Consider the following 14,270-nt stretch of genomic DNA (forward strand, 5'->3'; position numbering starts at 1 on the left):
ATCTGAGTGCAGACCCAGAAAACTAAAAAGTAGTGAATGAAACTCCACTGGTCTCCAGAATACCCGTTGCCCAAAGCATCTGTTGATACCTATCCAGAAAATCCTGAGAATACTCTGACTCAGTACCACTAAATGGTGGAGGTCGAAGACTCTCAAATCTCTCAAGTCTCCTCTGCTCATCATCTGCTATAACAGGAATTACTGGGGCCTGAGCAGCTGCAACTGGCTGGGCTGGTAGTGCCCCTGGTATCTGAAGTCTCTGTACTACCTGGTCTGGAGTACGGGCAATAGGGTTATGAGTACCTCCCCCAGCCTGAGAAGTGGCAGGTGCGGCCTGAACCGAAACTACCTGAGCAAGGCCAGTGCAGGCTGCCAATATCTAGGCCAAAGTTTCCTGAATGCCTGCAATCTCAATGGGCATAGCTGGTGCCGGAGCTGACCCTGTCGGCTCAACTATATCTGAAATCTATTCCTGTGCTGGAACAACCGGTGGTACTACAGGTGCTATCCCAAATGTGGTACGAGCTACACCTCGACCTCTACCTCGACCCCGCCCTCTCGCGGCCCTAACTGGTGGCACTGGTGGCACTGGTGGCTGACCGTCTGATGTGGTAGTACGTGTCCTCACCATTCGTGAGAGAATAGAATAGCAGAAATTTAGTTTCCTGGATCAACAAATTCGCACGACAGAATACAAGAAAGTGAAATTTTCTAAGGGTTCTACAGCCTCTCGAAGATAAGTACAGACGTCTCCATACCGATCCGCAAGACTCTACTAAACCTTCTCATGACTCGTGAGACCTATGTAACGTATGCTCTGATACCAACTTGTCACGACCCAAAATCCCAACCTGTCGTGATGGCGCCTATCTCGATACTAGGATAGCCGATAATCTCAATAAACCCAAACTTTTCTTTAAGGTTGAAAATATAATATTTTAATACAATACAGACACTCCCAAAAATCTGGTGCCACTGAGTATATGAGCATCTAATATGAATACAAGTCTGAAAAATATAGTCTATAATAATCTGAGACCAAATACAGTGAACAAAGAGCTAGATAAGGAGAGACAAGGTCTTCGGAATACGGCAGCTACCTCAAAATCTCTTGAAATTCAACCGCGCGAAAGGATCAACACCCGCTATGTCCGGGAACACCTGGATCTGCACACGAAGTGCAGGGTGTAGTATGAGCACAACCAACTCAGCAAGTAACAATAATAAATAAGGAACTGAAGATAGTAATGAGCTACACAGTTATGGTTTATTTCCAGTAATCCCAGCAAAGAATAGACATGCTATCAAATCTGGCAGTTTAATGTCAAATCAATTTTTATACAGTTCCTGTTCATGTAATCCGTATATTAACAATCTTTCAGAGATTTCACGACAATGACAGATAGCAACTAAATACAACAACAAATGAAAATCAAGTACAATCTCTCATGACAACAATCACTCACTGGGCTCCTAGCCCTCATCACTCCCTGGGCTCCCAGCCCTCATCACTCACTCTCAATGGGTACCCGCGCTCACTGGGGGTGTACAGACTCCGGAGGGGCTCCTACAACCCAAGCGCTATAATCTGCACGAACAACTCACGTGCCATAATATAAATATTTGGATCTGCACGGCCAACTCACGTGCTATAGTATAATATAAGGATCTGCACGGCCAACTCACGTGCTATAGTATAATATAAGGATCTGCATGGCCAACTCACGTACTGCACGGACAACTCACGTGCTATAGTATAAATATCTCACAATCAGGCCCTCGGCCTCACTCAGTCATAAATCTCCCCAGTCTCTCGGGATCTCAATAATCATGAAATCAACCCAAACAACAATGATATAATATATCCATAATAATAACAGAGACTGAGTACATATAGCATTTAGCAGGCAATTTAACAAGTACGCGACCTCTGTGGGTCCCAACAGTACTATCACATAGCCTAAGCATGATTTCTAACATGATTTACAGTCAAATTTTATCAACACATAAAGAGCATATAACTAACAATAAATTATTCAACTTTACAGTTTCCAGGGACGGACCAAGTCACAATCCCTTCGGTGCACGCCCACACGTCCGTCACCTAGTATGTGCGTCACCTCCAAAATAATCGCATGATACCAAAATCCGGGGTTTCATACCCTCAGGATCAGATTTAAAACTGTTATTTCCTTCAAGCCGTGAAATTCTTATTCTGCAATGCCTTTTCCTCGTGAATTGGTCTCCAAAGGCCTCGAATTTGGTCATAAATAATTCGTTTCAGTCGATAAAATTCATTGGAATTAATTCCATAAGCAAATAATGATTTTTCATAAAAATCCAAAAATTAGCTCAAAAATCGCCTGTGGGGCCCACGTCTCGGAACTCGACAAAAGTTATAAAATCCAGAAACCCATTCAACCACGAGTCTAACCATACCAATTTTACAAAATTCGACCCCAACTCGACCCTCAAATCTTCAATTTAAACCAAGAGGGTTTTCAAATTTTTCCAACTCAATTCACCAATTAAATGATAAAAACAACTATGGATTCGGGTAATTTAACCAATATTGAGTTAAGAACACTTACCCCGTTGTTTTCTCTGAAAATCACCCAAAAATCGCTTCAATCCGAGCTCCAAATCGTCAAAAATTAAAAATCAGAACTTAAACTCTCTGCCCAGACACTTTCTCTACGCAATCGCGAACATTCCCACGCGATCGCGAAGAACAATTTTCCATCGCCCAGATTTTACTCTACGCGATCGCGGACTTTCCCACGCGATCGCGATGCACAATATCACAGACATACGCAATCGCGAACTAGTCCACGCGATTGTGAAGCACAAAACGTGTGACTTCTACTCCGCTCCACTTACTCTACGCGAACGCAACCTTCGTCACGCGTACGCGAGTCACCAATTTCCAGAGCTACACGATCGCATCCCGCTTCACGTGATCGCGAAGCACAAAATTCCACTGCCTCACATTAACCCTACGCGATCGCAGATATCCCCATGCGATCACGTAGAACAAAAACACCATTGACCAAATAAGCCTACGCGATCGCAAACGCATTCACGCGATCGCGTAGAAGGAAAACATTAACAGATATTAGAAAATTCCAGCAGTTATTCAAGTCCAAATTTTTGATCCGTTAACCATTTAAAACTCACCCGAGCCCCTCCGGACCTCGACCAAACCCTCAAATCACCTCAAACAACGCTAAAATCATGAATTACACCCCAATTCAAGCCTAATAAAATTTAAAATTTTTAATTTCTACAAACGACTCCGGAACCTATCAAATTACGTCCGATTGACCTCAAATTTTGCACACAAGTCATAAATGACATAACATAGGTATTCTAATTTTCAGAATTGGATTCCGACCCCGATATTAAAAAGTCAACCCCCCGGTCAAACTTCTCAAAAATTAAACTTTCGGCATTTCAAGCCTAATTTCTCTACGGACTTCTAAATAATATTCCGGACATGATCCTAAGCCCAAAATCATCATACGGAGTTATTGGGATCATCAAAATTCAAATCCGAGGTCGTTTACATATAGGTCCATATCCGGTCTACTTTTCTAACTTAAATTAATAATTATGAGACTAAGTATCTCATTTCACTCCGAGTTCCTTCCGGACCCGAACCAACTAACCCGATAAGTCATAAATCAATTTCAAGACATAAGTTGAGCAGTAAATGGGGGAACGACGTTATAATATTCAAAACGAACGGCCGGGTCATTGCATTCTCCCCCTCTTAAATAAACGTTCGTCCTCGAACGGGTTTAGAATAATACCTGGAGTCTCAAATAAGTGTGGATATTTGTTCCACATCTCCTACTCAGTCTCCCAAGTAGCTTCTCCGACTGGCTGGCCTCTCCACTGCACCTTCACTAATGCTATGTTCTTTGACCTCAACTTTGAACCTGCCGGTCTAAAATAGCCACCGGCTCCACATTATAAGTCAAATTATCATCCAGCTGTACTGTACTGAAATCCAGAATGTGAGACGGATCCCCGACATACTTTCAGAGCATGGATACATGGAACACTGGATGAACACCTGATAGACTAGGTGGTAAAGCAAGTTCATAAGCCACCTCCCTAATTTTCTTAAGTATCTCAAAAGGCCCAATATACCGAGGGCACAACTTGCCCTTTTTCCCGAACCTCAACACACCCTTCATGGGTGAAATCTTGAGCAGAACCTTCTCCCCAACCATGAGGACAACATCACGAACCTTCCTGTCGGCATAACTCTACTGTCTAGACTGTGCCGTGCGAAGCCGTTCCTGAATCACTTTGACCTTCTCTAAAGCATCCCGAACCAAGTCAATGACCAATAGCCTAACCTCACCCGGCTCAAACTAACCCACCGGAGACCGACACCGTCTCCCATATAAAGCTTCATACAGAGCCATCTGAATGCTTGACTGGTAGCTATTATTGTAAGCAAACTCTGTGAGTGGAAGAAATTGATCCCAAGAACCCCCAAAATCAATGACACAAATGCATAGCATATCCTCCAATATCTGAATAGTGTGCTCGGACTGTCTGTCCGTCTAAGGGTGAAATGTTGTACTCAACTGAACATGTGTGCCCAATTCTCACTGCACTGCCCTCCAAAACTGTAAGGTAAACTGTGTACCCCGATTTGAAATAATGGACACCAGCACACCGTGTAGGCGAACAATCTTGCGAATATAAATCCCAGCCAACCGCTCCGAAGAATAATTAGTACTGACTGGAATAAAATGCGCAGATTTGGTCAATTGATCTACTATCACCCAAACAGCATCAAACTTTCTCAAAGTCTGTAGGAGTCCAACTACGAAGTCCATGGTAATACGCTCCCACTTCCACTCCGGAATTTCAAGTCTTTGTAGCAATCTACCCGGTCTCTGGTGCTCGTACTTTACCTATTGACAATTAAACACCGAGATACAAACCCAACTATATCTTTCTTCATCCGCCTCCACCAATAGTGCTGTCTCAAATCCTTATACATCTTCGCGGCGCCTGGATGAATAGAGTACCGCGAACTGTGAGCTTCCTGGAGAATCAGCTCGTGCAAACCTTCTACATTAGGTACACATAGCCTCTCCTGCATTCGTAATACACTGTCATCTCCAATAGTGAATTCCTTGGCATCACCGTGCTGAACCGTGTCCTTAAGGACAAGCAGATGTGGATCATCATACTGGCGCTCTCTGATGCGATCATATAAAGAAGACCGAGAAACCACACAGGCCAAAACTCGATTCTGCTCGGAAATATCCAATCTAACAAACTGATTAGCCAAGGCCTGAACATCCAAGGCTAAAGGCATCTTTGCTACCGAAAAGTATGCTAAGCTGCCAAAACTCTCCGCCATACGACTCAAGGCATCGGCCACTACATTGGCCTTTCCGGGATGATAGAGAATGGTGATATCATAATCCTTAAGCAACTCCAACTACCTTCGCTGCCGCAAGTTAAGATCCTTCTGTTTAAACAAATGTTGTAGACTCCGATGATCTGTATATACCTCACACTGGACACCGTAAAAGTAATGCCGCCAAATTTTCAAGGCATGAACAATAGCCGCTAACTCAAGATCGTGGACTGGATAATTCTTCTCATGTACCTTTAACTATCTGGACGCATAGGAAATCACCCTACCATCTTGCATAAGTACTGCATCGAGCAGACAACCTCTTAGTACTCAAATGAACACCCAAATATCTAAAAGGTAGCTCACCCTTTGTATAGCCTAGCATCTCTATAATTTATTTCTGTATCATATTATTCACCCCACCAAAATAAATTCAGCTCTTATTTGGATCGGTAATCAGGCCTAATGCTGCTGAGAATAGCTGGAAATGCTTGTGCAGTATCTGTACAGATTAAACATCACCTCTACAGAACAAAAGTAAGTCATCTGCAAATCCCAGCTAAACTAGGTTCAATCTGGCACACCTTGGGTGGAATCTAAACTGTTTATTATCTTTCAGTATCTTCAATAACCTACTTAGGTACTCCATTGCCAGAACAAATAAGAAAGGGGGGAGTGGATCTCCCTGTCTTAAGCCTTTTTTGCCTCAAATGGTACAGAAGGTTTACCATTGATAAGCACTGAGTAGGACACAGTTCTGATGCAAGCCATTATCCGCTTCACAAACATTGCAGGAAAGTTCAGTAGTCTCAACTCTTGTTCAATATACACCCATTCCACAGAGTCATATGCCTTATGCATGTCTATTTTGAGCATACATCTAGGAGATATATTCTTCCTTCCATATCTTTTGACCAGTTCATGGCTCATAAGTATGTTATCTGTAATCAATCTCCAGGTACAAAGGCAGCTTGAGAATTATCTATCAAGTCTTCCATCACCCCTTGTATTCTTGTTGTAATCACTTTTGAAATGATCTTATATGGGACTGTACAATATGAAATTGGTCTGAAGTCCCTTATATTTATTGGATTATGAATCTTTGGTATCAAGGTGATTGTTGTGCAGATGACAGCTTTGCACATATCTGCATTTTCAAAGAACTCTTGAACTGCTGCAGTGACTTCCTCCCCCAATATATGCCATGTCTTCTTAAAAAAAGTAGGAGTTGTACCCATCACACCCTAGTGCCTTGTTGTCATCAATGTCCATTATAGCTTGTTTCACTTCTTCTCTGGTAACTGGCTTTATTAGCTGTAATTGTTGCCTCCTACTTAGTATATGACCATTCTGCATGATCTCAGGGTTAACAACTGGCAATTGTTTTGCTACAGTACCAAGTAGGCCCTTATAAAAGCTTAGAATTTCTTCCTCCACTTCAGCTGGACTTTGTAGAATTTGTCCAGTACTAATGACTAGTCTGTCAATGTTATTCCTTACTTGCCTATTTTTCATGCAAGCATGGTAGTATGCTATATTGGAGTCCCTAAGCTTAAGCCATTGTATCCTAGACTTTTGTTTTAAGATGTTTTCCTCAACCATCAACCATTTGTCCAGTTCTAGTTTTGTAGCTTTTTCAAGGGCTATTTTCTCATCATCTTGGCCTGGGATGTTCATTTCATTTTGTATACTCTCTAATCTCCCCCTTGATGCTAGTATCTTATTCTCTATTCCACTGAATTCTTGCTTATTCATGTGCTTCAGGGCCTCTTTCAGATTTCAGAGTTTAATCCACATAGATAGCATTACAGGTCTTTCCTTTTTGTTCCTCCAGAAATGCTGCATTGTCCCCTCAAATGCACTCAAACTTGCCAAGCAGTTGAGAAATTTGAAGGGTCTCATGCCTGCTTGGTTATTGGTGTCAAAACTCACACTTAAAGGGCAGTGATCTGAAAATCCTTTGTTCATAGTTATCCCCTCCATGTGAGGCCATTGTTGTATCCATTCTGCATTAACCGGGATTCTATCAATCCTACTATGGATATGGTTATTAGTCCTTGTGTATTGCCTTCCTACAGTTTTCAGCTCATCTAATTCTGCATCTAGTAAGAATTACTTGAAATCCCTTATCTCAACCTCTTACACAAGGTTACCATTAATCCTATCCTTACTACTTAGAACAGTATTGAAGTCACCCATTATGAGGCAAGGATTATTTATACTCTGCATTGATCCCAACAACTCCTCCCATAAGTTCTTCCTATCTTGAAATGTATGTTTACCATAGACTGCACAGTAATTGAAAATGGTTCTATGCTGCATCATATTTACTTTCCCCATTATAAACTGCTCATGAGTTCTGATAAGCACATAGTCCACCTGAGTTGGGTCCCATGCTATCCATATTCTGCCTCCAGGAGCTTCATTGTAATTGTCCACCCATTTCCAGTTGTTAAGGGCCTTCCTTATTATTGAGTCTGCATTACTTCTCTTCACTCTATGTTCTATTATAGCTATCAGCACCATTTTATTTGTTCTACAGAATGTTTTTAGTTCTTTTTGTTTATAAACTTTATTCAAACCCCTCACATTCCATCCTATAATGTTCATCATGATATGGATATTTATTGTGGAGTTCCTTCCCTAGCCTTCTTATTCTGTTTCTCCCTCACTCCTTGGGATTCAGACATTTGAACTATCTTTTGAGTTGTATCAACTAATGCTTTGAAGGCATTACCAATGTCCACTTCATTCTCCCTTGTCATTTCTGCATTCTTCTTTGTAGCAGATTTTCCTCGAGCAACTTGCCACTGTGGTTCAGCTTCCTGAATACTTTGCTGCACAGTTGGTGCTTCCTCTAACTGGTCAATGAATCTTCCTTGGGCATCAATTTTGTCAGCAATAGGCTCAAGTATTCTGACTTTTTTTCCACTCATATTTCTGCTTCACTTCCATATTCTTTTGTATCAATCCTTCCTGCTTCTGCTTCCTTTGGTCCCTACATGAATGGCCTAATTGATAACATGTTTGGCAATACTGTGGCTTCCAATCATATTGAACCATTAGTTCTATCACCTTGCCTCTAGGATCATACATCTTAACCTTCTCTGGCAAAGGTCTTGTAACATCCATTTCAATCAGGACCCCGGGATATGATACTCTTTCCGCTATTGTAGTTCAGGCATCAACATATAATGGCTTCCCCAGTCCACTTCCAATTTTACTTAGGGCTTGTTTACTCCAGTAATTAAGCGGCAAGTTCGGGAATTTGACCCATAAAGGGATGATTTTTAACACTTCTTCATTGAAATCAAAATTCTCCGACCATTGTCTAATAATAATTGGCCTACTATTGATTGTATAAGGACCATTCAGTATCACCTTCTCCCTCTCTTCATTGTTACCCATCATTGTGGAATAACACCTTAGGTTTCTGAACATTAACCCATTGGTTAGCTATGAATCTCTCAATAGCCCCAATTAATGGAGTATTCCCCACCACATAGAGTATAACAACTCGATTCCACTTTTGGTTTTCTTCTTCAATGTCCTATTCTATCAATTGTACCACTACTTTACCATCCTTCATCACTCGGGGTATGTAAGTTAGATTCATACCGTTCGCTGCCAATTTATTCTCCGAAAGTAGTCCTGCCCATGATCGTCCCTTCTCCACTGCTGGTACTGTGTTTTTCTGCTGAGTTTCCTTCTGGTTATCGAGTGCAATGGTCCTCTGTTCCTTATTTGGGCTTGCATGTACTGTTCCATTGAATTGCACCTTGCTCGAGCTTGGTTGCTCATTTGTAATCATCACTGTGCTATTTCCTTTGCCAGAATTCACCGTAGGTGTCGCTCGTTTGCTAGAACTCACTGGTGTAGCTGCTTGGACTCGATAATTGTCCAGATCCAGCCAATTTGAGTCGATGTCGCTGTCCTGGTCCTGCTCCTCCTCCTGCATTTTCTCCTTTACTTTAGTATTCTTTTTGCCTTGCTCGCGTGTGATAACATCCGTCAATTTCCTTTCCATTACTGGTGTTTTGTTGTTGTTCTTCTTCAGTCTTCCTCTTCCTCCCATTTCCGGCGATGGCGCAGGTTACTTAGTCACCTAACGTGCGCCGAGAGAGAAAGAAGTTTTTATTCCAACTTTTTTTTTTTTTACTTATTTATACTATTATAAAAGTACAAAACTTGAATACAAAATATTTATCATAGACAAAATGTGAGTGAAATCAATCATTAAAAAGGATAAAGAATGAAAGTAAAGAGCATAGAACGTTTTTAAACTTTTCATCTCTTTTGTTATAAAAATAGCTTAACCTCATTTTCTACATAAAATATCTATTTTAGAATCTTGATAAATTAAAAGTAAATATTATTTTTCTTATTTTTTAGAAATGTGAAAACTAATTGATTTATTACAGGATTGGAATTAGCATAAAGTTTTTATACTCCATTTTATACCAACTGATCTGTTATAAAGATCGATTGTCCAAAATTTACAATTAATATTAAAATCTTCGTTATTTTTTTATACTCATTACTTGCCTTTTTTAAAATTCATTATCTTCTTATGTAATAACATTATGAATGTAACATTTATAAAGAGATGTTAGGGGAAATATAATAATATAACATATTTATTTTTTGATACAATAAATTATTTATAATTACAAATATTATGTAACTAATCCAACTAAATTCATTATCTTTTGCATGTTCAAAAGATATTGAATTTAACTATTCTGTCAATATAAATTAATTTCTATTATTTAAACATATATTGCATCTATTTTAACTTCAATTGCAATTTTTGAACAATTTTTTTGTCTTGTATATGACGCGATGTACACGTGCAACGCACGTACACTAACCCTAGTAACAAATAAAAATGCAACGATAGTATAAAACTCAAATGTGCTATCAATACATATAAGTTGAATCCTGCCAAAATTAGCTTTCAGTCAACTTCAGTGGGAGAGTTTCAAACTTAAAATTAAGAAAGCTAAATGGATAGGCTGGATTTTGTTTTTCTCACAAGTTGATGCACAACTGCACAAGTAATCGACGCACTCCATAAATTGTTCCGTCAATTTGAGCCAAGAGTTGCCTTGCTTGGAATTAGGATGACATGTTAATTTTTTTGTTCACTTAATAAAATAGAAGAAAGAAGATGAAATTTCATCACCTTTCCCTCCTTTTTTGGGGGGGGTGGGGGGTGATGACTATCTTTTGAGATTAAATCGGACATAAGTAGAAGAAATTTGACAATGATAGGGAGTAATTATTAAATTTTCCATATTAAAATGATGGGGAGCTCTTCTAAAAAACTTAAGTCTATTTTATTTTACTGTCAAAAAGAGAGAAAAAAAATTATTTGGGACGGTGAGAGAATCTAGCTTTAATTTGAAAAATATTAAAGTCTATTTTACGCCGTTTAATTTTAGTGAACATAGTATGTGAGTTTTATAAACTATTTTTATACTCTTATGCTAGCTCAAAAGAAGTGCTAACGTTTGTCTACTATTACAAACGTGAAGTAGCACTAGTAAAATGTTCAATTTGACAATAACAGAAGGTTATAGCACTAGTATGTAAAAAATTGTTTAATTCGAGAATAACAAAAGGTTATGTGATCGAACGAGTATTCAAATAAAGTATACTTAGGGGTCGTTTGGTAGCCGGTTAGAACGGAGTTATTCATGTATTAAAATTAGAATAACTTTATACATTGTTTGATTAGTAGAAGGGAAAAAAATAATCTCTACATAGAAGCTAGCAGCCTAGCATAAGTTATACAATGTTTGGTTATTTTTTCCTCTTTTCTACATAAAATGTAGCATTGCTAATACAATGTTTGGTTCATGTTTTTCTTTTAAGCATAACTAATACATATATAAGTTATGAGGGAATCTATGTATTATTTATGCAGGATAATAGATGGAATAACTTATACATGTATTAGTAATACTTGTATTAAAACACAAAATGACAAGAATACCCTTTGTTCAAACTTGTATTTTTTTTGTTTAAAAATATATATTTAAACTATACTAACAATTTTAATAAAATAAAGTAAGCTAATAATAAATAACACTCACATTACATTAATATTACTAATCCTTCTATAACTATTGCATAACTAATCCATGCATAACTAATCCAAACATAACTCAACCTTGCATAACTTATACCTGCATAACAAATACATGCATAACTAATCCCTGCATAACAAATCCTTGCATAACTTATTCTTGCATAACTAATACCTATATAACTAATCCATGCACTACTAATACCTGCATAACTAATACCGACAACCAAACGACCCCTTAGTTTGTCTAAGCACCTTTCTACTTGAAAATTGAGAAAAAGAAAAACTAAAGAAAGTACCTGATAGAGCTTGATAATTGTGGGACCATATAAAAGTCAGTACAAAACGTGAATATAAGCAAATTACTCTATTGTCGATATGAGTAGCGATCAAATCCGTAACCTACAAATGAGGGACCATAATTTTAGTTTTAAATTTATAAAAGGAAGGTGAAAAGAAGAAACCCCAAATGCCCAAACTTTTTTAAAAAAAGTCCCCACATCTCTTTAATTGGCATTATGCTCTCTGTTTTCTATATTTCTCCAAGACAAACACTGCCAACTTTCGCAGAACTCATTATTTTTTTTAATTCTGTAAGGGGGAATGTGATAGTACAGTAAAGTATGTCCAAAGAGAGCCCCTACAAAGTACAAATCCATTCAAAATTTAGACAACTGAACAAAGTAACTTTGTATACAAAACTACTACAGTACATATAAACTACTTTTATGACACTATATTTATAGTAACCAAAGCTTAATTAACTTAATTAACATGCATCATCAACCCGAAATTAACCAAAATTTAAAAATAAAGTTGAAAGAAAGAAAAAATCGACAAACCAAATTGCTTAAGAAAGCACATACAGGGATTTGAGTGGTAAATGAAACATTTACTGATCAAGTGCATTAGGGCCAGTGCAATAATTCAGAATATGGTTCCACACCCATTGAACCAAAAACCTTCTTCTTAACCCATTCATATTATACGTGGCACCCTCTTTATCGTTCATCATTTGTCCGGTGTACGACCCGCCGCCGCCGGTACCGTAAATCCCTTCACAAAGATCCGCTATCTCCACTGGAAAAGTTGGGTCCTGACCCGCATACCACGCGTTTACTAACGGGTTCGTTGACAGCTCAGCAATCTCGTGAGCTATTACGCTTATCATTCCGTCAACTCCAACGTCGTTGTTAGGTGACTTCACGGCTTTAAAACCCGGCATATAATTCGGTACGGAAAACGGGTATGCACAAGTACCCGGACAAAGCTTGGCGGAGTTACCCACCCAAGCGTACGGCAAAGTGTACCCGACGATGGACGGGAAAGTGAAGTAATGGAATCCGCAAACGTTTTGGCAAAAGTCCTGAACGTACACGTCATCAGAAGTGAGCAATAAGTAGACGCCACTTTTCGGGTTTAACGGTAACGGTCGGGTACGAGCTGTAACGGCGGATTTTATCACTGACTGTACGGTTAACCGGGTTAAGGATTTACCATGTGAGTAAAACCGATCGTTTTTCTCGTCGCCGAGGTGGACATTACGGGAGATATTGGCTCCGGTCTGATCAGTGTAAAGCTGGACCGTTTTCCACCAGCCGGCAACTGAAGGCGGCTTAGAATCGTAGGCCGAGAATGAGCTGATGAAATCGCGGATAATACGCTTCTGGGACTTTCCCCACCGTCCGTACCAAATGGGATAAACGGTGATATTTGCAGTGAGAACAGGGCCCATATGATATTTCAAATGGACAAACTCCGACGAGCCCTCATATTTTTTAGACCCGCCGTAGATTAACTCGGTGGCATTGGGCTTTTGGTTGGGCCATGGACGCCACCCATTAACAGGCAAAGGGCCCAAGAAAAAGAATAAAAAGACTCCGAGAAAACAAAATATCGCCGGCACCGGAGTAACCGGCCGGCGGTGAAAGTAATGGTGGGGCATTTTGGAGTGGAGGAGATGAGAAGAAAACTAAGAAGGGTGACAGTGGAGTAAAGGGTATTTATATGCACAAATTATCACATAAAGGTGAGTAAATTTTTGAATAGGTACAAAATTTGAATAGGGAGTTTGCCTTAGCTATAGGGAGGTGGTAATGGAAGACAGATGGATTCTTAAAAGTGTAAGCAGAGAAGTGGGACCAACAAAGGGAAGAGGTAGGGCCCAACTATCAATGAGTGATCATGATGGTGATCGTCGTCATTTCATCTGACCATATCTGATGATAAGTAAATTAAAGTATTTCGTATCAACTATAATAGCTATATTGCGCGGGAACCTAAAAAGGGTATTTTGGGAATTTAAAAGTATTCGGCACGTCTTTTAATCGATGATCGTATTTTTGGGACCGCAGCTGGTGGTGTCCCCTCTTTTTTTTGCTCCGGGAGGAACAAAGGCTTTTTCAAGTTTTTTAAAATGGAAATTCTACCCTGCAAAACATACCCCAGCGAAAAATTACACTGTTTGCACTCAAGCTAGGTTAAAGTTTTATTTTAATACTCCATATATTATATAGTATTATTTTTCTCAATGTAAAACGGTATAATTGAATTTGTAACGTAATTTATAGACATGTATATTAAATTGGTCCACGAATACAAAGTAATGAAGAGCAAAAAGTAAAATACTAAAAAATACAGAGTCCGGCTTTGAATTAAACTTCTCTGGAAGCAAGAACAAATATTTTGCAGAATGATGTTAACAGAATAATAGAGTAAAATAATCCTTTTTTCGTACAAGTATTGGCCGTCCTCCCAATAGAATGAAATCCTTTATGTATACTAGAGCTA

The 14,270-nt window shown here is 39.2% G+C and overlaps 1 protein-coding gene and 1 long non-coding RNA gene across 2 annotated transcripts; both read right to left on the reverse strand.

Moving 5' to 3' along the window:
• Window positions 1-894: 894 nt before the first annotated feature.
• On the reverse strand, window positions 895-11,882 carry LOC138907066 (uncharacterized). The gene is made up of 2 exons (XR_011414774.1): window positions 11,780-11,882; window positions 895-1,167 (listed from the first exon to the last, which is right to left on the reverse strand). It is a non-coding gene; the product is annotated as an uncharacterized lncRNA (long non-coding RNA).
• Window positions 11,883-12,145: 263 nt separating this feature from the next.
• LOC104112976 (protein EXORDIUM-like 3) lies at window positions 12,146-13,566 on the reverse strand. Its single transcript, XM_009623027.4, has one exon. The coding sequence runs from the start codon at window positions 13,423-13,425 to the stop codon at window positions 12,373-12,375; it is 1,053 nt and encodes a 350-aa protein (XP_009621322.1). The 5' UTR covers window positions 13,426-13,566; the 3' UTR covers window positions 12,146-12,372.
• Window positions 13,567-14,270: the final 704 nt, after the last annotated feature.

The sequence above is a fragment of the Nicotiana tomentosiformis genome, chromosome 3 (assembly GCF_000390325.3).
Source record: "Nicotiana tomentosiformis chromosome 3, ASM39032v3, whole genome shotgun sequence".
NCBI classification, from domain to species: Eukaryota; Viridiplantae; Streptophyta; class Magnoliopsida; order Solanales; family Solanaceae; genus Nicotiana; species Nicotiana tomentosiformis.

Coding starts and splice junctions, on each gene's coding strand:
- LOC104112976 (XM_009623027.4), bottom strand. CDS start 13,425: ATGCCCCACCATTACTTTCACCGCCGGCCGGTTACTCCGGTGCCGGCG.